At 31.8% G+C, this 26,264-nt stretch overlaps 1 protein-coding gene across 1 annotated transcript; it reads left to right on the top strand.

Moving 5' to 3' along the window:
* The first annotated feature begins 11,147 nt into the window (after positions 1–11,147).
* On the top strand, positions 11,148–25,025 carry Achl (La ribonucleoprotein translational regulator Achilles). The gene is made up of 3 exons (XM_076763862.1): positions 11,148–12,618; positions 19,733–20,057; positions 21,197–25,025. Exons 1-3 carry the CDS (start codon positions 11,854–11,856, stop codon positions 21,745–21,747), a joined length of 1,641 nt encoding a protein of 546 aa, XP_076619977.1. The 5' UTR covers positions 11,148–11,853; the 3' UTR covers positions 21,748–25,025.
* The last annotated feature ends 1,239 nt before the right edge of the window (positions 25,026–26,264 follow it).

Raw genomic sequence — 26,264 nt, 5'->3', positions numbered from 1 at the left:
TAGGTATCCATGAGCTGTACTTCAGAAAAAAATTTCGATGAGATACGTTCACTATTGTAGGAGTTATGGCCGTTTGAAAATTGAACCACTTTTATGGGGTTTTTTTCATTTTACGGGGTCAAGGAGCAACTTTTTCAATATTTTTAAAATTTCTATGTATTCTTCACTAAAATACGCATTAATTGCTTTTTTAAATATTAAAATCGTCCAATCCGTTCGGAAGTTATGACGTTTTAAAGATATGTATGAAATTTCAGGGAAGCATTTCTGGCCAGAAATTATATTTTTGGTAAGGAATTTTTTTCTTGAAAATGCGTAGGATTTCGGGGGTATGTGTATTCACCAAAAATGATTGTAATTGACCCCCGCATTTGCAAATAATTTTTTCAGAATGATTTGGAATTGTTTAATTTAATTTTTTAATAACTTTTTAATGAAGCCTCAGTCAAGAAATTGATATTCTTGATTCTCGTCTTATTTTGGCCTCTAGAATCTCCCATTAAAATTTTTCCCAGGGGTGGCCGAACACCCTGTATATAGGTAATGCATATTAATAAATGATTACATTATATATATATCTAATTTATACAATATAATTTAATACAAAATGTCTGACCCAATACGAGTTGCAATTCCTTCCAGAACTGGTCTTTTCTTCTCTCCACATAATCTGCATAACAATGCATATGAAACTGTCGACGAACAGCGTTAAAAAAAGTAGAGTCCAAAGTCTAAATGACAAATAAAGATTATTACGAACAAATTTTATTGAAGTTATTCTTACGAACGGAATAAAACAGAGGCAGCGCAGTATATTTCGAATACTGTTGGTAATTTGGAATAACGAAGTATTTAAAAAAGTACTAAAGCAATCGATCTCCTAAATCACATTGTAATTACTACAAGTAAATTTTAAGGCTTACAAATAATTTTATTGAAATACGTATAGCTATTCCAAATTACTGTATTAAAATCGTTACCGTATGGCGTTTTTGAATTTGACCAAAGTTTCAGATACTTTTAGCTTTTAATTATTGTTGATAGTTTGAAGTATAAAAGTTTACTAGTTTTTCTATGGTATTATGTAATTTTATTTGTTTCCGACTAGTGCAGTAAGTTTTTATTAATCTTAAACAAATTGGTATTTCAAATATGCTGCACTTCCTTCAATGTTTAACTAGGAAACAATATTAAACACTCATGTTTAATTGCAGATACATTGCCTTTTTCTAAGGCTATTGGTAATGCGCATAGCATCTAATTATGAAAAAATTGTTGGGATTGTGTTTGGTTCATTCTAAACAATTCTAAACAACTCATTATTATTTCAACACATTTATTTCTATTTTAACAATGAACGTATATAGATATTTTTACATGTATTCCCTCGCAACGCCATTACACACTACGGGGCACTCTACCATGGGATTCCCCCTCGTATCTCCGTTCCAACGCTACCAACTACAACTAGCAAAAATAACTACACAAAAATTACAATCTGTTTAATTTTACCACTTTGCTATTTTAGTACTTCTATTCTATAAACATTATGTCAAATTTAAAAAATTGATCGGTCTTAATTGAAGATAATATATTAAGAATGGAATTTCTAACTTAAGGAGCCTCTCTACTTTGTGGGATTATAAAAATCGAATTTGTTTTTTGCGTTTTCTTTTAGTACGTAGTCTCGAAAATATATCTACGAAATATTGAATTGAAATTCGGAAAACTAACGAAGTTATAGCCTGCTGAAATGTACCACGCGCCGGTATAACAACTGGACGTGAAACTTTAAAGCTGTTTTTCACGAAACTATGTTTTCCGACACTGCTTAGACAATAACATGAAAACTATTCAAGATATCAACATCAAATTTATGCAGTATCTTTAGAGCTGGTCTCTCTATAGCGTAAACTAAGATAACTGCGATATATGCAATACTTTTTCTTTTATTAACAAAAAAGCAACCGAATATATGAAAATATTCAGTACCATTTCGTAAAATAACTCCCATTGTGCCATTTTTCATTTTTTTTTAAATATCTTAGTTCATGATATAACCAAACTTATCTATATTAAGAATATCTTTGGTTTTTGAATTTCGAATAACTTGTTCACAAAACATTACCTACGCAGTCGGGCGCTGTACGTAAAAACTGTTGTTTGTTGATCAACAAAAACTACGTAATCAATAGATATTATGCGTTGCAAAAATTCGTAAATATAGTTAAAACCCATAATTAATCGCTCTTTAATAGCCTGCAAAAAAAAATCACAAAGAAACATCTTTTTTTCTTGCCTACAAGGTAGAATGGCCCCTTAAAAGTATGGAGTTAGTAATCGCGCCTACATCATTAGATAAGACGTATAGAAACGACATTTGAATACCTTTATTCACTGTGCTCATTACCAATATACGCTTCGAGCGATAGAACGTTTGGCGAACGTTTCAGACTATCTACCTTCAACTACGATTGCTCGAAATGGGTAACAAACATTGTTTTACTTTCATGTGTCGTGTATCAGCACGATGTGAAACTTATACCTCTCTACTTAATCCTCTGAGATTAATTTAAAATTTTGATAACTATTCTCTCACTTTTACATTTCGAATATACAGGGTGTTCGGCCACCCCTGGGAAAAATTTTAATGGGAGATTCTAGAGGCCAAAATAAGACGAAAATCAAGAATATCAATTTCTTGACTGAGCCCTCGTTACAAAGTTATTAACAATTAAATTCAAAAATTTCAAATCGTTCTAAAAAAATTATTTTCGGTTGCGGGGGTCAATTACAATCATTTTTGGTCACTACACATACCCTCGAAATCCTACCCACTTTCGAGAAAAAAATTCCTTACCGAAAATCTAATATGTGGCCAGAAATGGTACCTCTAAATTTCATGCGTATCTTTAAAACGTCATAACTTCTGAACGGATTGGACGATTTTAATATTTCAAAAAGCAATCAACGAGTATTTTATTGAAGAATCTGTAGAAATTCTAAAAATGTTGAAAAAGTTACTCCTTGACCCCGTAAAAAGAGAAAAACCCCATTAAAAATGGTCCAATTTTCAAACAGTCATAACTCTTACAATAGTGAATATATTTCAATGAAACTTTTTTCTGAAATAGAGCTCATGAGTACCTACAAAAAAGTGTTAGACAACTTTTCTCTAAGGCGGCAAACAAAATTATTAAAAAAGGAAAACGTATTTTTAAGAAAAATTAACAGGGGGTAGTTGCCTAAATTTTTCGAGGAAAAAAAAATTTCAAATCGTTCTGAAAAAATTACTTTCGGTTGAGGGGGTCAATTATAATAATTTTTTGTGAATAGACCTACCCCTGAAATCCTACCCATTTTCTAGAAAAAACGTTAGTAACTTTTTAACGAAGCCTCCATCAACAAATTAGTATTCTTGATTTTCGTCTTATTTTGGCCTCTAGAACCCCCCATTAAAATTTTTCCCAGGGGTAGCCGAACACCTTGTATAATAAAACTAATACAAAGGCTATTTTGTCAGCAAAAATTATGCAAATAATTTAACCCAAGTAAAAATGTATTTCTTATGAAATTAATATTAAGTCATTTTCAATTTGTTATCAGAATTATAATATAAAAATTGTGTAACGTAGAAAAATTATGATCACATTAGGATAAATACATTGAAAAGTAAACTATCTACTCTAAGAATATAGTTGTAAAAATGTTCATGGAACATACAATATTCGATTTGATTTAGAGCTTCCTTCTTCCTATTTTTCTTTATGCTGAAGAATTTGTTTCTTTCCCCATTTCTTGTAACACTACGTTCGACGAATATTTGTACAACTATATTTTTAGAGTAAATAATTTAATTTTCAACGTATTTATAATTTGTCTACGTTATAGAATTTTTAAATTATAATTTTTTTGTCTAGCTGATGATGGTTCAAATTAGTGTCGAAACGTCCGTTTTGATTTCAGTTTAGTATTTTATACTTAATTAAATAAACAATTTCTTTTTGCTTGTATTAAGACTGAGGAAAATAGTCAAATGTAAATATTCTTCAGAAAGTATACTTTATTGATATAAGCGTAACAGAATCTAGAAACTACTTCTTTTCTGGATGTACATATTTTGTACATGTGTATCTACACACAATTTTTGTAACAAATATTATTCGTGGCAACAGATTCAAATAAAATGAAAATTAAAGATAACGAAATTGCCTTTGGAGTTTGTTTTTTAATTTCCGACCTACAAGAAAAGTATTACAATCAAGAGTATTGCAATTAAATAAAATTTTGAAAAAATTTCGTAGCATGAAATATGTTTTAACACTCCTAAATCACGTTTTGATTATTAAAATAAAAATATTTATTGAAAGTTTGTATGGTGCGTGTGTATATCTGTTAACACTATCGCGTCTAAATAACTAAATGTATTTTAATGACATTTCATATTCAATCCATGGATAATTATGATTATCAAATTTGTATCTCTATTAAAGTCTCTATCGCAGTTCCATCACTCTTGATTTTCCTATTTTAGCTTGTAGTATAACTACAAGGATTACAATTAATAACCGGACACCCTGTATGTATTGTTAGACATTTTAGTCAGTTTTCGAAAGGCCTAACTTACTTGATACTGTCCACATTTCTTACTATATTAACTCGGAACTGATCTTTCTTCCTCTTTAATACATCGTACGTACATCGTGGAAAGTTCCAAGACGAATTAAGTGTATAGATAAGTCAAGGACTTACGCCATTGTTCCACCAAAGCGACACGACGACGACTCGACCAAAAAAAATGAATGTGTTGGTGGGCGAAGTATGAATAAAATATAAAGTTGCGATGTACATATACAGTGTAAGACTGCTATTAGGAATAGAAATGTTTTTAAAATATATTTAAAATTTTAAAAACTATTTTACTTCCATTATACACAAAATATTACAATTTAACGCATAGAAGAGAAAGTGTAGAAACAGTCTTTCTTTAGTAATTGATACTGTCACAGTTATGTTTAAATACTTGTCATCATATAATAGATATACTTTATTTATTTAATCTATAATTAATATATTAATATATTTAATCCAATGCAATAATTTTTGATAATATTAAAAAATCTACGTGAGTAATTTAAGGATATTGCTGCAAGAGTTACATGAATCTATGCTAAGGATAAATGTACATTTTATGATAAACACATTGTACTATTTCCATTGTAATATGCATATCTCCTCGTTACAGATATTACTCCCGGCGGGTCTTTGCATTCTGCCTATGTTACGAGCCTCTTAAAAGGTTGTCTTTTGAAATATCGCCTCGAGGTAGGCGAATACTTGAAGCACGCATCGAGTACTAAATACAAGCTATTCGCAGAGTGGTTTAGCATGACCCTAAATATAGAATTTAATTTTTCGTCTAATTGATAAGTTACCTCCGGTATGTTGTTCTTCTACAATTTATTTTCTCGTATATTTTTAAGTTTAAACAATTGTGTTTTGTATACTCAACAGAAATCAAATTATGGGTTTAAACGTTTGTTTGTTTCGAATATTTTTTTTTTAAATTCTCATTTTAAGTCTGAAGTAAAAGTCTAAAGAGTTTAAGTCTAAAGATATTTTTTTTTTATAAATGATATGCATGTCGTTAGATTATTGAAAATACTTATACAAATTGTTGTACTTTTATTTAGCGTTCTCAGAGATTAAGCAATAGCTGTATTAATTATTGTATTATCAGTAGATTACTAAGACTCTCATAAAATAATTAGGAACAAAATTGTATTTAACTCTGGAAGAAAAGAAGAAAAATAAAACTGATATTAAAGGAACCTTGCGTGGGAGCAAAAAATAGAATGTAATTCGTTACACGTGATAGAGAAAGAAGGTACAGAAGTTACATGACGTATAACATTCGATTAAGTAGACAATGTTTAGACAACACAAAAAATTAACTCTATCAAAATTGGAAACAATTATCGGTTTTTGTAATGTATATAATTTCTTTCTTTTTGTCCATCACCTGTATATATAAATAAATTATTATCTGATAAAAGTCTTAAATTGATGTCTACAATAGATGTTTCAATTGTAAGCGCTGTCGTTCAATTCCAAGTAGTTTTTCTTTTATAATAGAGAATTGCGTATTCTTTCAAGAATTTCTATATTTTACTAAGGAAAACAAGAAAATATCTATTCTTTCAATATTAAAAAAGTATACTGTGATATTGAATAGTTACTTATTGTAATAATAATTAAATTAAGTATAAAAGTTGTCAACATTAATGGAAATTACATTGTAAATTAAATATTAATAACATCATACAAATTTATTATTTTCTTTTATTTAAAAACCAGTTACAACTTTCCGGTAGACCAAACAATAATAGTTCCTAATGAATAAAAATATTAAATATATTTATTTACTCGATAATATTACTCTAAATAAAGTCAATGGTGTTATCAAAATTGGAGATTGTTCCTAACTGTGTCAAAATTAATTTTTCGATCTAGATTGGGAAACCAGTTTTCATTCAATATAATGATCTGACAATAAGAGTTATAAGTTATCTGAGAATTTTAGTAATCACTTGTAATAACGTATCATCATATATTAATTGGATATTGGCAGTCGTATTTCATTTTCGTAATTACAAGGAAAGGCAATGAATTTGCAATCATTATTATACATAAGTTGTTCAATAACGTTCCCAAAGAAAGGGCGATACTGGTAGACAATCTATACTCTGAAAGGTCCGGAACGACACTTACGCAATACACGAAGCCATATACGTAAGAGGGTTATGCGCTGATCCATCAAATACTTTTACGTAAATGTTAATCCAATATTTTTGTTCGTAGTACTATCGACTTTTTTGGCTTTTGCTCTTCCTGTTCGTAAAAAAACATGTAAAACATTTGTAAAACAAAACAGATCTAGTATCGATTGTACGTGAAAATAAAGATTGCGATTCGTGTTTGCTTGTAGATAGATATTACACATGCAATTATTGAGCATTAAACTCAGAAATTTAATCGAGTTTTCATAACAATCAAAAACATATAATTTTACTACCAATTGAATGCAAATAAAAATTTTTAATTCGGTTTAAATAAGTTAATTTTTATTTTATTAAAGAATATATTTTTTGTAGTTCATGCAATCGATAATACATGCCTCTGTGCACATTGATATGCAACAACATGACGAGCTTTTATAATACAAAGTTAACACAAGAAGTAATAAATGTAATAACTTTTGAAGTAAGGATATTTATAATATTATTTCAAATAAATTGTATTTTAATTTCACGACTTTGACCAATAATTCTGAATATAATGGAAGTTTATTCGAGATAACGAAGAAATAAATAAACAATTAATCACGTTTTCAATGTTTCAGTTACAAAGTAATATTGTTCTTATAAAATGATTAAACCTAGTTTTACAATATTTCTTATTCTTATTAGTATATTTACAGAATGAAAGATATTTTTTTTAAACAATTACTAAGTAAGGTCAATATAGAATATTATACTAAAACAGAAATTGTTCCAATATACCAAATTCCTATTGCACCAAATGGATCGATATTTTATTTGATTTGAAATAAAATACGAAAATACTATTTCAAATTGCCATTTCATATTTTATAGAAAAAAAATATATTCGACTCTGAATAATCGTAGAAATTAATCCTACTATGAAAACTCATTGTAGTGTCTCAATGCTTTGTATTTATTAAATATAACGCTTTCAATCGTGATTTCCTCTTCGGTAAATAATAATCTACAAGCAACATTGTAAAATATTAAACGATGTATACAAAATCGATATAAATTGTTTTTATTTAAATATAATTTGCAATATAATATAATTTTTTTAAACAATTACTAAGTAAGGTCAATATAGAATATTATACTAAAACAGAAATTGTTCCAATATACCAAATTCCTATTGCTTCAAATGGATCGATATTTTATTTGATTTGAAATAAAATACGAAAATACTATTTCAAATTGCCATTTCATATTTTATAGAAAAAAAATATATTCGACTCTGAATAAGTGTAGAAATTAATATTATTATGAAAACTCATTGTGCCTCAATGCTTTGAATTTATTTAATATAACGTTTTCAATCGTGATTTCCTCTTTAGTAAATAATAATCTACAAGCAAGATTGTAAAACATTAAACGATGTATACGAAATCGATATAAATTGTTTTTGTTTAAATATAATCTGAATCGCGTGGTCGACAAGTGTCTTCGTACAAGTCAACGGAATGAAATAAAAAGTTTCTTCGGTCTTCTTTCTTCTGGAGAAGATAAACTGATTGTGAAACGATATTGGTAAACACAAATACAAAATATGAAAGAGAGAATGGAGATCTATATACACGGAAGAATTAATTCTAGCCGAGATTAAGCTTCGACTGACAGGTGGTATTCGAAATAGACGAAGAGACGGGAAGACGAGGATAAAGAATGAACCCTTTCGATTCGACAACGATAACCTGCGTATATCTTCGTCCTTCCCCACTACAGGTATGGCCATACATGGTACCAGCCGCACTTGACCTATATCTTATTATGCTGGCAGCGTCCGGATGCAATGCGAAACGTTTGTGAATAAGCCTGGCGGGTCTCTTCGAGGTTGCTGAGGTTCACCACCACCATAAAGAAATCCTTCCTTCCTGTAGCAGTCGTCTCGACGTCTCAGCTTCCGTGAGAGACGCAGACTAGGCCTAAGTAGTCGAGGAGTTCGCGTCGGTTTTCAGTTTGGTGTATTAACCAATTATATCTAATTACAAGTTGATGCATCAATCCTGAACGAAAATCATTTCTGTTTATTGGAGTCGACCACTTTCGCTTCTCCCACGTCTTCATCGTGCATAATATTGGAATACACAGCGTATTTTTTATGGTGAGTTTGTTAGTTAAGCGTACGCGCCGAACAATTATAGTTACTTCATCCTTTTCTCTGATGTATTAAATTTTTTATTTCTGTTTTTGTACGCAAGGGTGTACAAAGCGAATGATATTAATTGTATTTATATTCTTATTTCTTAATTTAGTTAAAAATATAATGATAACAATTTAACTTGTGTCTTTTCTTTTTTATGAAATTCTTGTCAAGAGGAACAATTGTTTCACGTGTTCTTAGTAACATAAACGTGAATGTTAAATGCAATCATTACATTTTATACTACCTATGGAGTGCCTAGCATCCTTGAATAAAAGACAGTAATTCTTTTTACGCAGTCGAGGATCTTACTTCTATGCGAAACATTGCAGCCTTGAATGAAAAACCATATTTTACTTTTTCTCGAACGCAATAAAGTCTTGCTTGGGTACACAGATGTTCAGTGTTTACTTAAATTCTTACTTTACTTAGGTAATTCAGTCAACCCGCCAATGGTCAGATAAGAATCGTCAATTAGCGAAGTTTTCGCTATGATATTTATTTTTTGTTGTATGCTAACTTTGATCCAAGTAATAATTTGTTGATACAACTCAATACTATTTGATTTCACTAGATTTTATACATTTTTATATGATTTTGTAATCTGTGATAGCACCTCTTTAATGTGTAATCTTTTTTAGCAATTTCATTGAGAAAATTAAGAAACAAATTTTTTTTTACTTATCAGAAATATTTTGCATATTTTCCTCAACCAAACTAAATGTCAGAGGTACAATAGATCTTGCAAAGTAGTTCAATAGACTGATGAACATAGATAGTTATTTAGATACTATTGTTATCTTTTGATTTATGTCTGACAGATCTATTGGTTATATACTTATTATAACAAATGGTTTTGTTTTCTTTAATCTTGGTGTTATATGTTTTACAGTTATTAGAGAAATTTTAAATATAAGTATTTTTAATCCTAAGAATTAGGATATTAAGTTATCTTGAATTGAAATTAAATAATCTATGGCTAGAGTCACTTATAAATTCCACATATTTTAAGAATTTAACATTTTGTATATCGGCACGTAGAACGAAAAATTATGAATTATATTTTCGAAGGATACGTTTTTAGAAAATTGAAACGTATATTAATTTACATATTTCTTGCTTTTGCAAATATTTTTATTCTGAAGAATATATAATATTAATTTTCTAATGAATGACGTTGATTGATCGGGAATTCGACCAATAGACATATTAACATTAACTCTTCCACGATAAGTGTCGAGATAAATCATGCCAGATAGCGTATTGCCATATATGTACGGTTCAAGTTAAGTCAATGTAGCGATGAATTTGTACTTTTTTTGTCAGAATAATTTATTATGCTAAGAAAATCACACGAAGCATTATTTGTAAAATGTATCTTGTACAGTTGAGAAATTTGTAACATTTCTGTACGTAAGTTTCAGTAATGTTACTTTTCTTAAATACTATCTCGAACAGTATTATACAAAATTTACAGATTCAATCTTCGATCGAGATATAAAAGAATATAATTAGTATTAGATTTATATATATTATATCACAATGTACATGTATATATTTCCATGCATACAGTATTATTCACCCATGTAACTACCAAAGCATGCAAACAAATATAAATGTGTAATAAAAACTTGTAAAGGTTACCAAACGAAGTCTACTGCTCCATGTGCATTTTCGAAGAATATTTACTTATCAAGGGTTAAACTGTGAATTGCTTTCATACATATTTAAAAAAACTATTTATCAACTGTAAGAATATATATAAAGAAATTACTTAAGTGAATGACTTGTATCGGTAAATCTTACATGGCTACTAGAGGGTGCTAAACTGACAAGACATCTCCTAATAGTCACCGATCGAACGAATTATTCGAAAAGAGTCAATATTAAAAACGCGACGATTCGTTTCGCATACGGTTCAGTTCAATGAATCAGTGACACACGATCTGGAGTATACTCGCCCATCAACCCTTCTCATATACCTACGCACGTTTACTTTCTCAAGGTTCTGGCCAAGTGCCTTTCAAGCGATTTCTATCTTCCCGGTGTCTCACTCTTGACCGGTATTTAGGAAGGTCACGACCTCAGGGTAGGTTTGTCATGAGAAACGTAATCACGCATGCGCGACCCGCGGGCGAAAGTATTTAAAGAGGTGGACGCGTCTTCGGGAAGGCCACTCTTCCCCGAACTGTCACGAATCGCGCAAGTCCCCCCACTTTCCTCCCCTTCCGAGGCAAACGAGCACGCATTCCCGACGAGAGCGGAAAGATCGGCTCTTTTGGTCTCTTCTTGCTTCCCCCCTTCTGCAATTGCCTTTACCTCACCGATAGTCCCCTTCTTTAGGATCGTTCGTCCTCCGCGTTTCCCCTCCCCGAAGATCGTCGGTGTGACATTGGTTCACTTAATAAACCTACCGCCCTGTCTTCGCAGATTCGATTTGGTGCCGTCAAACGTGTCGGACCGGTGACAAGACAGAGGAAATCATCGTCGTTGAATAACTGACTTTTTTCTCGGGCCAAACGACTGTAAACGTGCCGGGATTTGGCATGTAAAGACAATCGACGGTTTCTTCGAAACGAAACTAATCAAGGATTCATCTGACACTTCGGTTTGATAAACTATCTTCGATCGACAATTAATCAAAAGAGATTACGTGTTTGAAAAGGTCACTGTCTGACGCAAAAAATAGCATGTCCGTTTAATTATCCAACAGACTTGCAACCGAAGGAGGAACTGAAAGTGTTTCTTAGAAGAGACATTGCGGTTCAGCGTTTCGAATGGATTAATTCGTAACACCCGCGTGCACGCGTTCGATCTTCGTGTTTTCGATTAAGGATCGTAGGGCATCCATATATTTGTTAACTTCTGTGAGAATTAAAACGTGTAAATATGGAGGAGGCGGATGTTCAGCAAGAATCAAGAGACAAAGTAGGCAGTTTGATCTTTTCACCGCCACCGATGAAAAAGTCTGACACGAGGGATAGTATTTCTTCCGTTGACAGCGACGTGAGCCTCTCCTTTGACCGAAGAGGTTCGAAAGGTGAAGAAGCTGACCTATCCGACAGTGGCAGCTCTGACAATGAAAGGAAGTTGGTGAATGCAGCAAAAGGACAAAAGAGTTCTGATCCAGATTCGGGGGCAGACTCGATGGAGGACTGCGTTCATAACGCGTCGAAAGATGAGAAGCAAGAACCACCGGTCGATGCGAGCGTGGTCGATCAGTCGAACGACTTCGTTCCCCCGAGCGACGATTTGGCCGAAAAGATATGTGCCCAGGTCGAATTTTACTTTTCCGATGAAAACATCGTTAAGGATGCCTTCTTACTTAAACACGTGAAGAGAAACAAGGAAGGATACGTATCTCTGAAACTTATCTCTAGCTTCAAGAGGGTGAAACACCTTAGTAGAGACTGGAGGGTGGTTGGAGCTGCCTTGAGTAAATCGAAAAAATTACAAGTGAATTCGCAGGGTACCAAATTACGCAGGCTCGATCCTCTGCCGCCTTTTGATCAAACAACTCCTTCGAGAACAATTCTGGCTGCGAGACTTCCGGTGGACAAATTGTCGGTGGAATCTGTGGCTGAAATTTTTCGACCTTGCGGGGAGATCGCTCTTATCAGAGTTCTTCGACCTGGCCATCCTGCACCAGCTGAGGTAATTATCCATTATTATTGTTTTGCAAGCGTACATTAGTCTAAGTTGAAAATAAGAGAATAGAAGTTCTCTTGAAGTTTTTTTTTTATACTTTAGATATTCATAAACGTTGATTTTGTCTTTGCATTTTTTAAAGTTTCAGGTGTTAAAAGCATGTTCCTGAATTGTTAGATAGAAATTTAAGAAATTAATGATGTTTCAAGAATTTTAGAGGTAACCACACGCATAGAAAAAGTGATTAAATTATTCATTAAACTTCGCTAACGAACGTTATTACGACAGAAGTTTGACAAAGACTGCTTCGTCTACATATAAAGCTGTCTTTCTTGAAATATCCTTTTTTAAGCTGGTTCCCAAAAAAACTTTAACACCACTGATACAATTTTTGCAAAACTTTACAAACATACACAATAATTGTATCTTTATTGTTGAGACTACAACCAGTGTCGTGTTTGTAGATATCTTTTTTCCATTCTAAAAAATGTTTCACTTTTTCTGTACGTTTCCATTATTTTTCTTAAAAGTGTTATCGGTTCAAAAATGTTTAGTATTTTTTTCAATGTAATCTTGATCATAACTACTCATCTCTAAGACGAAACGATGTCAAAAGGATCAAAAGCGTCTGTTATTTCACCGAATTCCTTAAATTCAAAATAGATTATGTTATATGGAATATGTGTATATAGTAATGTATAAATAAATATGTAAAGTATGAAGATGTTATCAACAATGTTTGAGAAAAGATACATGGAAAATGCCTCTTTTTAACTTTATAAAGTAGAAGATTTCTTCAAAGGATTAGTTTGATAATTTCAGATCGATAAATCGATTTATTTTTTCATTTTCTTAAAAAGCCTAATTAAAAAATTATCAATGTTTTAAATCTTTGAATTGAACTCTCTATGTATTCTAATACTGTATACCAAGACTTTATAGTTGTTTTTCTTCCAAATGATATTTTTCGCTATGTTGTGTATCATATCTCAAAAATTACTTAACCAATCAGCTGTAAATTTAAATATGTAATAAAAAAAATATTTGCATTACGAGTGAACCACCAGAGCCATAAAATGTTGAATATTTCCATTTTTGAACTAGTTCGAGGAACAGGAACAAGGCTGAAAAATCGAATATTTCTAATTAAAATATCATGTTTTTATTATTATCTTAATGTTTTTATTCGTATCAGATTAATGCTTTATCCGAAATCATGTACGCCATTGAGGCAATTTCTTTTCTTATTAAGTTTTGAATGAAAAAAATAGCAAAAAATTATTTTGGAAAAATAATATACATCTTATTAAACTACATTAACCAAGGTATACGTTTACTATCTTTCAGTTTCATTTCAGTATTGATATCCCATTATTATTCTTCATAAAAAAAAAGAATTATAAAGAACTCTTTTAGCTTAAAATACCAAACTGCACCTTTACGAAATTACATCACTAAAAAAACGAAAAATGACATAAGACTTTTTTATGAAAAGTATATGTCATAATTAAATTATTAGTTAACATATTAATAATACACTTTCAAAATTACATAGAGGAAACTTTCAAAAATCTTATTCTAATGAACAAATAAACCCCAAATAGACACATCAAGTTGAAAAATAGTTGATTTTTTTAGACTTGTCGCTAATTTTTAGAAATTTTGTAAAAAAGCGTTACCAAAATTACGTCTCTCGTTTTTGTTCTAAAAGCATTATTTTTATAAACACTGAGATTATAATATGAACTCAGTTGATCAATTAAAGCATCTAAGTAGTAGCGGATCTAAACAATCTCAAAGGAGAGAGAACTAACACAAAATTACGAAAAAAATTTGAGAATTTAGGAATCTTAACCATAGAAATTATAAATATAAATATAAATATTAATCTTTTGATGATTGTTTAACGTTTGTTAAATTGCAAAACTATTATATTCAGATAATAGTTTTTTTTTAGTAATGGGGTGAATCCTTGTATCCATTATTGTTTGTAAGTTTAAACCATTATCCCTGGACATGAAGCTCAAAATCAGAGTTCATCGTCAGCTAACTTACTACAATTTTGTTGTAATCACATATATTGTATTCTTTTACAATATACGTAGTTCAGCTTTAAGGTTAAAAGTCTCAGGCAATAAGGTTTCTTGTCTTCTATCGATGAACGACAATGAAGTAGCACATTCTACAGTCGGGGACGTCTTTTGAAACATTTATATCTCCGTTATTTTTCAAGTTTCCACATACGACTAGGTGGATAATGTTCTAGGAAACGCCTATTTAAGGGAAAAATTTAAACAAAAATCGATCTGTTCAATCTTGTACGGTGGAGTGTATAATCTTGTAAATACGTTTACTAAAAAGAGCAATGTAGATGTTTTAACTACATTCTGTGAATAGCAATAAAAATATGTAATATGTAACAAAATTTCCACGAAAGATACAGAACAATACAATACGGAACATATACACTACTGGGAACAAATTTTAAGTTACTTCTACCAAAGTTAAATATCCTGATTTTTATATTGATCTATCCTTAATATATCAGATGTTAACAAGAATATATTTTGTTCTAAGAGATTTTCCTTATATCCAAAGTACTTATATGTATTAGTTATTATTCCAATTTAAGGGAACACTTGGGCTGAACTTCTCTACTACCTGAGAAGATTTATTTACATATCATATTTTCATTTTTAAATTGTGCATACTGTTCTGGGAAGCTTGTGAAAATATTTAGACTAGATTATTATACAACTTGAACCTTCTCCTATTATCTAATAAAAAAGTCTTTATTTATTCGAAGAATTCAATTAATTTTTGTATACCTTATAGGAAGTAATGATTTTTGAAGAGGATATTTACTTATCCTTATTTATACTATTCTTATTTTTAATATTTGGTTACTAACCTTTTTTACACCTGTCCATTGGTATTGATTTCCACCCTTCTTGCCCAAAGTTGTTCAATTCGTCCATATTTTTTGTTTTTCACTGTTGTATATATTTTCCATATTTATTTACAACATCTCGATGGGATTAAAATCGAAAAACTGATCGACCATATTAATATATTAATATCTTTTTCTAATAAAAATGGTTTGACGATGTATGCAGTATGTTTTGTGTCATTCAATCAGAGATTTAATCATTTGATTTACAGATTTCTATTATGACAACAATACCTTTTTCACAAATTTAATTAGATAATAAATGTAAATATCACTTTTAACCACTGTTCTCTTGTACAATTCAAATGAGTTTTTGTGGATTCGCTTCTAGCTCGTCTATTTTTTCGGAAATAAATGACTTCTTTCTTCTCTTTTAGATCAAAGTCATTTAAATGACGTCGATCAGTTCTGGCACCTATTTGATTATTAAGATTAAATAAAATTTCTTGTATATCGAGGTATGTAATTTTAATTATTTAGGCTTGAAAAACAGTTGAGTATCTAAACCTAATATTTTACATACATCAAGAGAAATTATTATCATTCTGTAAAAACATATTATAATCGATGTTGGAAAATTTGTGTCCTATCCTTCTAAATCCTTAGAAATCTCCCTAAAGATTTTTCAGATTCATGAAACAATTTAATGTGTTACAATTGTTCCGGCATAATTTTTCTGTATCTACTTATTGTAGTCATTTACAATGAACTTCTAACTACTTCAACTGATCGACAGATACCTAATAACAGTAGTTTTCAAGGTTGATATTTCGATTTATTTTACTATTAGCCTGTACTTAAATAAATGTCCCCTGTAAAAGCAATAACCCCCCAAAAAAAAAAATGTTGTTGAATTCTTAGAATGGAAAAATCTTTATTAAAATTTCGTAACAGAGGGTTCTAATTCTACGATAATAAAATTTAAATATTTTAGCAAGCTTGTCAAGACTAACTATGTACAATTAGAAATTAAAATATGACTTGTACATAAGTAAATAAGCTTAGAACTCTTGAAAGTCGCGTCTTGAAAATCTTGAAAGTCTTAAATGTCTTAAATATCTTAAGAGTCCTGAAAGTCTTGACAGATTTGGAAGTGTTAAGAGTTTCGATAGGAGTTGTCATAAAATCGGTTAAAATCTAGAAAAGAATAACCAGTAAAAGAAAAACGGATTCGAATGTAGAAGCGATCATACTACAATCTTATCTCATTTCGTCATCGAACTTGATTGATGGTTGGATACAATCTAGTTTCATTTATAATTACAAAAATAAATACTCCATTGACAATATTCTCATAATAATTATTTTATGCGGATTTTGTACTCCAAATTTAACTTTTGAAAATCGATTTTGAAACTCCACATAATTTCTTATAAAATTATTTCTTTAAGGTTTTGCAATAAAATTAAAATCAAATGTAAATGTTCAGAAATTCAAAATTTTATTGTATGTACAAGGTGTACATAAAATACTTATTTAATAGTAATAATTAATTCATTACATATGAAATTCATAATTATGTACGACTATAGACGACTACGCGCATGAAAACTGTGTGTAGGTACTTCTAATTTTAATATACATATACTAAGAATGTATACATAACTTGATCTATTATATGTATAATGTTTATCTACAGTAACTGGTGGAAATGTTATAATCAGTTAGCATATTTTTTGTACACAATTTGATTTTTGCAAACATTTCATTGATGAAATTCAAAATTAGGTAACATAATGGTAGACGAAATAGAGTACGTTTTGTCTGACAAACAAGTTCACGCTCTTCGAAACAAAAGATTGAATTCGATGTGCAAAAGGGTAAATTTGATTTGTAAAAAGTTGTAAAATTTTGTGTAAAAAAGTTGTAAAAAAGTTGTGAATTTGATTTGTAAAAAGCGTAACATCTTGATTTACACGATTCGAAAGTTATTCGTACAACATAGAAATATAACTAGTCCAATGACGATCGTATATTTGATCTCATTTTCATCGATAGAACCTGATCGATCCACTGATAATATTTTTATAACTATTATGTTGGAAGAAACAAGTTTCTTTGCCCTGTAACATTTCACTTTGTACGATTCAACAGTTATTTACATAATGTATAGGGTTATCCAAATCGAGTATCACACCTTTGAATTGAAATAAAACACAAACTATTTGAGATATTTTAATATAAAGTCCACTTCATAACATTAATCGTGGAACACAATGTCATTCAAATGACCGCCATGATTTTTTTTTACAAACTCGACCAATTTTCTATTACTCTATTACACAATTGAGTGTATATCATTAACCCCTTAACGCTCATATTTTTCGGGTTAACCAAGAATAATCAGTTTTCTTCATTGGATTTGTTTCTAAAAATGCAGTTTTTGTTAATTACAATGTTGTATCTAACGTATAATTTGAAGGAAAACAAATATTATCATCCCTTAAACCATTGGATTAAACAAATATCATTTTTCAAAGCAGTCAGACTCGAGCATGAACGTTAAGGGGTTAATGGCGGCTATAATATTGTTTTTTAGCTCGTCGATCGTTTGTGGTTTATCGACATAAACTTTACTTTTTAGAAAAACCCCATAGGAAGAAATCTAACGGAGGTAGATCACACGATCTCGGGGATCAGTTGATGTTTTCTAGAGAAATCAGGGGTCGAAAACAAGCTCCAACAGAACTTGAATGTTTCTAATAATTTTTAACAATTTGTACAAGTTATTGCACAGTGTAGCGTTCCATGATGATTTGTTTATATTTAGTGATGACGTGTGTGAAATATAACAAAGAACAATTAAACCATTTAGTAGTGCCATTTGTTGAAAGATGTGACATTCAATTTGGATAACACTATACAGGGTATTCGGCCACCCCTGGGAAAAATCTTAATGGGAGATTCTAGAGGCCAAAATAAGGCGAAAATCAAGAATACTAATTTGTTGATTGAGGCTTCGTTAAAAAGTTATACAAACATTCCCACACAGTATATTTTCGGTAAAGAATTTTTTTCTCAAAAGTACATAGGATTTCGGGGGTATGTCTATTCACCAAAAATGATTGTAATTGACCCCCGCAACCGGAAATAATTTTTTCAGTATGATTTGAAACTTTTCAATTTTCAGGATGATAGACAGTTATGGTCAGACATTATATTTTCAGTAATGAATTTTTTTCTCGAAAATGCGTAGGATTTCAGGGGTATGTCTATTGACTTAAAATGATTATAATTGGCCTCTGCAATCGAAAATAATTTTTTTAGTAGAATTTGAAATTTTTTAATTTTATTTTTTAATAACTTTTTAGCGAAGCTTCAATCAAAAAATTGGTATTCTTGATTTTCGTTTTATTTTGGGCTCTAGAATCTCCCATTAAAATTTTTCCTAGGGGTGGTCGATCACCCTGTATAAGCAGAGGTAGATTTAGGTTGCTGCCACTTTAGGCTGTCGTATTCTTGACTTGAGGAGGACTATACAAACTGAAAATGCTAGATCCAAAAAGTACATTTTATGAAAGTTTCTTATTTAAGATTTTTTAATATTTACTATTTATTATTAAAATTTTTTTATTAAGCCTATACTAAAATATAATATCTAACGATACGAAATTGGAGATGAAAAATTCACTGCCAGGATGGCCAGAATATGATAGGCTAATTTTTGTCGAAAAAGCAAATAAAACGAGAAAATCCCTTTATTAAAAATTGTACAAAATATAAAATGGGTAGCTTATTAGTTTTTTGGTAAATAAAACTTATTCGATTATTTTAATCATAATCTTATTATGATTTTGTGTCACATACCTAGTTTGAGTAACCGTAAAATCTGCAAATTTGACATACTTGAAATATTTTATGCATTATTAAATTAAAATACATTCGTTGTTAAGTTATAAGGTACATAAAATATTATTCCTGTATGACTTTGCTTAGAAGTCCTACAGTCATTCAAATTCAACATGTAATTAAAAGTTACATTCCGATGGGATTAGAATTAGAGGCGTTCATTGTTTCTAAGGAAGACCTCGTTTTTCTTAATTCGCGCAATGGTTCCAAACATTTGGTCAATAATGTATGTTCCTTACCATAATTAAGCATACACTTACCACGAAGAGACTATTGTTGATAGTTGCAATTAAACAAACTGTATAACCTTTTAATTATCAGGTGCGACAAGCAATTGCTAAAAGGCCTGAGTTGGCTTCGAGCGACGAGTGCGCGATGGTCGAGTTCACAGATTCAGCGTCAGCTCGTGTTGCTTTACAAATGACCTTGGGCGATGCAAAGATATTCGAACTGCAACAATCCAGCGAGAAGAAGAAGAAACAACAACCGGCAAAGAAGAGTACAGTAACAAGACTGGCTAAAGAAGAAATTTACAATTCCTCGAGTTGCGCCAGCGGATCTGAGGCTGAAGATGGAAGAGCCAGACATAAGAAACCTATTCATGGTTACTCAATGTATCACGCTTACCCGGGTCACCCCTTTCAAGGTATGATTAAAAATTATTTTAAAATTCTATTTGAAATATGCTTCACTATTTGTGACAAGTTTTGAGTGTACTTCAGAAAAGGACATACCTCCTCTGGATACTTGCGTATATTGACGTGCTGATTACGAGTATGATAACGAAAATTGGCGCAAATTTTATTTTCATAGCGGAAAACATGAAGAAACCATAAAAATTATAGTTTTTTTTATTTACTTACGTAAATAATGAGAATTTTGAAAAATACTTCAAATAAAAGTTGTAGACCCCATAAAAATTCACATTTTATGTTCTATTGATTTTTGTCGTAAAGATAATACTTTCTGAGAAAATTGATATTATACGGAGCTACCCTCGATTCACATATGTTATACAGGGTGTTCGACCACCCTGGGGAAAATTGTAGTGGGAGATTCTACAGGCCAAAATAGGACGAAAATCAAGAATACCAATTTGTTGATGGGGGCTTCGTTAAAAAGTTATTAACGTTTAAAGTTCTGCCCGTACTAAATTTTTTTCTCGAAAGTGGATAGGATTTCGGGGGTATATCTATTGACCAAAAATGATTATAATTGACCTCTGCAACCAGAAATAATTTTTTTAGAACAATTTGAGTTTTTTTAATTTTGTCGAAAAATTTCACATATTCTTGAATTTTTTTCTCGAAAGTGGCTAGGATTTCGGAAGTATGTCTATTCACCAAAAATGATTGTAATTGACCCCTGCAACCGAAAATAATTTTTTCAGAACGATTTGAAACACATGAAATTTCAGGGGAATCATTCATTCATGATCAGACATTATATTTTCGGTAACGAATTTTTTTCTCGAAACAGGGTAGGATTTTAGAGGTATGTGTATCCACCAAAAATGATTGTAATTGACCCGCGCAACCGAAACTAATTTTTCCGTGAATGATTTGAAATTTTTTAATTTAATTTTTTAATAACTTTTTAACGAAGCCTTAGTCAAGAAATTGATATTCTTGATTTTCGTCTTATTTTGGCTTCCAGAATCTCCTATTAAAATTTTTCCCAGGGGTGACCGAACACCCTGTATATTATCTTATATTTTGACATCTGTTCTCTATCCAATAATTTTGAAGAGCAAAGTAAATCTACAAATTATATTTTTTATTGCAGGACCTCCTTCGCCAGATGCATGGTTGCCTCGCCGATTGTCCTCCTGTTCCGTGTCAGGCTCGGAGAATGGCTTTATTCTTCGTCGTTTGTCTTCCTGTTCCGGTTCCAGTTCAGAAACAGGAAACTATGGTAGACGTTACTCCGCCTGTTCCTCTGGTTCTGAAACCGGTTACTGCCACCCAGTCTTTCCACCAAGTTATTATTACCAGGAGAATCGACGTTTCTCTTGCTGCTCTAACTCGAGTTCGGAATGCAACGGTGCCTGTTACCACTCTAGTCGCCGCGGATCCGCGGATTACGGGCCTTTCTTGAGAAGGTTGTCCGCCTGCAGCCGAGATTCTGGATTCGACGGTGGCGCTAGGAGATTGTCATTCTGTTCCCCCGGCGCTGAACAGGGCAGCTTCTGTCGACCCAGGAGCAACAGTGGCATTGCTTTAACGCATCTACCTGAAAACGTGACAAGAATGCCCTCCGGTCCAGACGGCACACGTGGATTCGGTCGATCGCCAAAAATGAATACCATGCCGCCAACCATGGAACCCACTTGCTAAATGACTATTGCTAACAAGAGTTTCTAATAACAGACAGACATTGACAGCAGTGACGTTCGGTGTACGGTAATGTACCTTGTGTTAAGATAAATTTTGTCAGGTTGAAACAACGTTATCTCCACTATTTTCTGGAATTATTCAGAGCCTCGGCGTTATTAACTCTGGCACGCGACTGACGATGTCTCAGGTCACCAATAAGTTACTCAAGCAGGAACGTAACAGTGTTATACTTAATTTGTGGAGTGCTGTTGATGAGCAATGGAAAAGGAAAGGAGTCCCGGGGTCTACTAGTGGACTTGTCAGTAAGGCATCCTAGCATTCCTAGCAGACCCTACAGGCCCTCTGGTGGCAAATACGGGAAGCGATGGACCCCACAAATATATCGTTATAAAACTATTTTAATCAGATACACGAAGTTATAAAATTACGTCGAATACGAACGATATGTATTTAAATAATTTTAAACTAAGCGAGAAATGTGTACTGTTTGAAGATGTCATGTTGGTACACTACCCACAAGTTAAACGACGCAAGGGGCAAAGGGAATCGTCCGTACGCTCCATCTAATTCCCTCCACTGTTTAGATTCTTGGTTTGATTCGTGGTCGATTTACCCAATAACAACCAAGAACCTAAAAAGTGAAGAGGATTAGGTAGATTGTGCAAGCGATCTCCCCTTATCCCTTGTGTCATTTAATTTATAAGTAATATGCCCATCATCTTCGTCTCCTAATAATACTTATTTACGCTGCGTCCTAACTGGTGTCGTATAACGACAATATGGACACGACCACAAATTATCTTTTGTTTCTTTTTTATTGCATTGATACGTCAGTCGGATTTGTCGCTATACGACATATAATTAGGACGCCAGCCTTAGAAATGAGCAAGGAAAGCACTCGATAATCGAATATGTAACTGTATTCAAATTGTTCTCAGTGTTTCCTACTCAATCCAACCGTTTCTTGATTTAGAGGTGTCGAAAAAAGATCGAATATTCGAATATGTACTATCCTTCCACGAGAAGAAGGCACAGCGTGTTTACATCCCCACTTTTGCTGCAGTCCGCTGATTGGCTGTCACCGATCTTCGTCACTACTTTCAACCAATAGCTGTGAGTCAGCGGACTGCAACAGAAGTGGGGATGTAAACACGCTGTGCCTTCTTCTCGTGGAAGGACGATATAGTTAGCCCATCGAACCGAACATTATTTCGAACTTTCCGACATCCCTACTTTGATTAGCTCAAGCTAGTCTCGTTTCGAGGAGAAATAAGAGTAATTAAAATTTCACCTACTTGACCTTTGTGGGGTCCTGTCGATGAGTGATGGGAAAAGGAAAGGAGAGAACATTTTATCCCAAGTCAGCGTCCCAAGTAAACTAATTAGTAAGGAATTCTAGTAGACCCCGCCTTAAACGCCAGGCTATTAGGTCTGTACTACTGTTGGTCGAGAAGCTTATATGTATATACCAATGGAAGGTCGATTGAGCGCTTGCGAGAGGAACGGTCCCTCTGGTGGCAAGTACGGGAGACGATGGACCCCACACCAAGTTAAGACAGGCTGGTCCCGATCGAATCTCATTACAATAGATATACTTGTGTTTTTGATTCCTCGTTTGGCCTCTACTATTCGGGGAATAACTGAATACGATGTTCGAAATGATCGATACTCGTAAGAAAAAGCCAAATTTTTACATAATACGAAGCTGTATATCTCAAGCACTCAGGAAACAATAATTATTTAACACGAATAGGAAAGTTGGGACGAATATGCCTAAAACTCCAAATATCATAGCGAGTACAACTAATTTGCTCAAGGAGTTACACCACAAAATAAACAAATGGCATTAATTTCGTCAATGATTTCGATTTCAACGATGTTTGAAAGTTGAAATTCGAGCAATATTATTATCGTTTGATATAAAAAAATTATAGAAATGATGGCATTTAAAAAAAAACATGCCTTTCTTACTAGACATGTTTTTGTTATATTTCAGAAACTAATTTGTAAAAAAATCGTACGTAATAGATAATCGGTTTAACAGTATATGTGTTATCACTGGCATCAGCGCAAAAAGCATGATTTCAAGAAAAACATGTTTTATTATTATTTATAACAAAAATTTTGATGTTTTCTTCTGATGTTTCATCCTCGTCTGATGATAGTCTGTTTCCATAGCAATTATTCAAGAAATCGTTGAGAAGGTCTCTAGAGGTCTAACAATGCAGAGAAATCATAAAAGTATTTCTATATAGAAAATAAAAATTACTGCACTTTTTGTCGTCAGAAAAAATCTAGATGAAACATATTAATCAGATTAGATTTGCTCGCAATAAAATTAGAATTATTAGGCATATTTGTCTCAACTTATCACATCACATGTCGATTAAATAATTACGATTTCCTGATTAGCCAAGATGTACGGGTGCATGCAAACATTTTTTTCCCAGCGAATACCGAAAATAATCATTTTCGAATATTGTTTTTTATTGTTCCTTTCGACAACAGATAAAAACTTTTATTAGGGACTTTTATACGATATCTCTAGAATACAATCAGTACGTTTATTTAATACAGTGTAAATTAATTGATACTGTGCAACGATTTGTTCAACGTGCTTGTAAATTTAATTAATTTAGACCTGTTAGTTTGTTAGATATAAATAGTTACGCAACTCCATTTAAATTCACCGATCATTACATGTTGCTCATACGTTCAAATCGTTTTCATGTACAATAATTACATCGAAAACCACGATAAAGCTCTATTTTTCTGACAAAATTTGAACGTATTAACCATTTCTATGGCGGTAATTTAATGTAAATACTTTGGATTTAACGTGTACACTTTACAAAGCGAACATGAATATTTCACATCGTGTCTGCCCGTAACCACCGAAAATATATTTGAAACTATTTATGAGGAGGTATTTCACTCCTCTGAATTATGTTATATTTATTAATACGAGGTTTATACATAAAAAGATGCAAATAGCAGTATTTTCATAATTCTGTAATTGTGATAAGCGCCGGTTTTGTGACCAAACTTTTGGAAAATTATACGTATTACTCTCCGTTTATATTAAGTATAAGTGTTGTATACAAGAATTTTCGATCATGAAGTTCTGTGATATATACGAATAATGTACAGATTTCGGAATCCTATAAGTAGAATGTACCCGCATTGAACAAACATTAGTTCGTAAGTTGTTTTGCGATATTCGACCAACGATGATCGCGAAACATTGTAAAGAAATATATTGGTATGTTACGTTAAAATTTCATCTTGATTCATTGCTATCCCATTCCATACTATAGAATGTTCCAGGTTTTAATGGCTAAACTTTGTCAATATATGTATGGATCTAAAATTTAGATTCTAAATAACAAAATATGTTACACCGAGTGTTCGGCCACCCCCGGGAAAAATTTTAATGGGAAATTCTAGAGACCAAAATAAGACGAAGATCAAGAATATCAATTTCTTGACTGAGGCCTCATTAAAAAGTTATTAACAATTAAATTAAAAAATTTCAAATCGTTCTGAAAAAATTATTTTTGGTTGCGGGGCTCAATTACAATCATTTTTGGTGAATATACATAACCCTGAAATTCCACCCACTTTCGATAAAAAAATTCGAGTAGATACTGAAATTTATAGACGAAATTAAAAAATTTCAAATCGTACTAAAAAAATTATTTTTGGTTGCAGGGGTCAATGACACTCATTTTTGGTCAATAGACATACCCCCGAAATCCTACGCATTTTCGAGAAAAAAATTCCTCACCGAAAATATAATCTGAGGCCAGAAATGGTTCCTCGAAATTTCATGTGAATCTTTAAAACATCATAATTCCTGAACGGATTGGACGATTTTAATGTTTAAAAAAGCAAACTACGCGTATTTTGGCAGGGAATATGTAGAAATTGCAAAAATATTCGAAAAGTTGATCCTTGAGCCCGTAAAATGAGGAAAACCCCATAAAAATGATCCAATTTTAAAACAGCCACAACTCCTACAATAGTGAATATATTTCAATGAAACTTTTTTCTGAAGTAGAGCTTATGGGTACCTACAAAAAAGTATTAGACAACTTTTCTATGGGACTTCAAAGAAAATTACTAAAAATAAAAAATGAATTTTTAAGAAAAATCGACAGGGGGTAGCTGCCCAAATTTTTCGACTAAAAAAAAAATTTTAAAGCGTTCCGAAGAAATTATTTTCAGTTGCAGGGGTCAATTACAATCATTTTTGGTGAATACACATACCCCCGAAATCCTACCCTGTTTCGAGAAAAAAATTCATTACCGAAAATATAATGTCTGATCATGAATGATTCCCCTGAAATTTCACGTATTTCAAAGCGTTCTGAAAAATTATTTTCGGTTGCAGGGGTCAATTACAATCATTTTTGGTGAATAGACATACTTCCGAAATCCTAGCCACTTTCGAGAAAAAAATTCAAGAATATGTGAAATTTTTCGACAAAATTAAAAAAAATCATATTGTTCTAAAA

This window comes from Colletes latitarsis, chromosome 4 (genome assembly GCF_051014445.1).
Source record: "Colletes latitarsis isolate SP2378_abdomen chromosome 4, iyColLati1, whole genome shotgun sequence".
In the NCBI taxonomy this organism is placed as follows: Eukaryota; Metazoa; Arthropoda; class Insecta; order Hymenoptera; family Colletidae; genus Colletes; species Colletes latitarsis.
Note: the sequence above shows the minus strand (reverse complement) of the source record. Positions and strands in the feature narration are given on the sequence as shown.

Excerpts from the sequence above, each read along its gene's own strand:
- Achl (XM_076763862.1), top strand. The coding sequence starts at position 11,854 with ATGGAGGAGGCGGATGTTCAGCAAGAATCAAGAGACAAAGTAGGCAGT. Across the intron at positions 12,619-19,732 it reads GCCATCCTGCACCAGCTGAG|GTGCGACAAGCAATTGCTAA; the intron begins GTAATTATCCAT and ends TTTAATTATCAG. Across the intron at positions 20,058-21,196 it reads CCCGGGTCACCCCTTTCAAG|GACCTCCTTCGCCAGATGCA; the intron begins GTATGATTAAAA and ends TTTTTATTGCAG.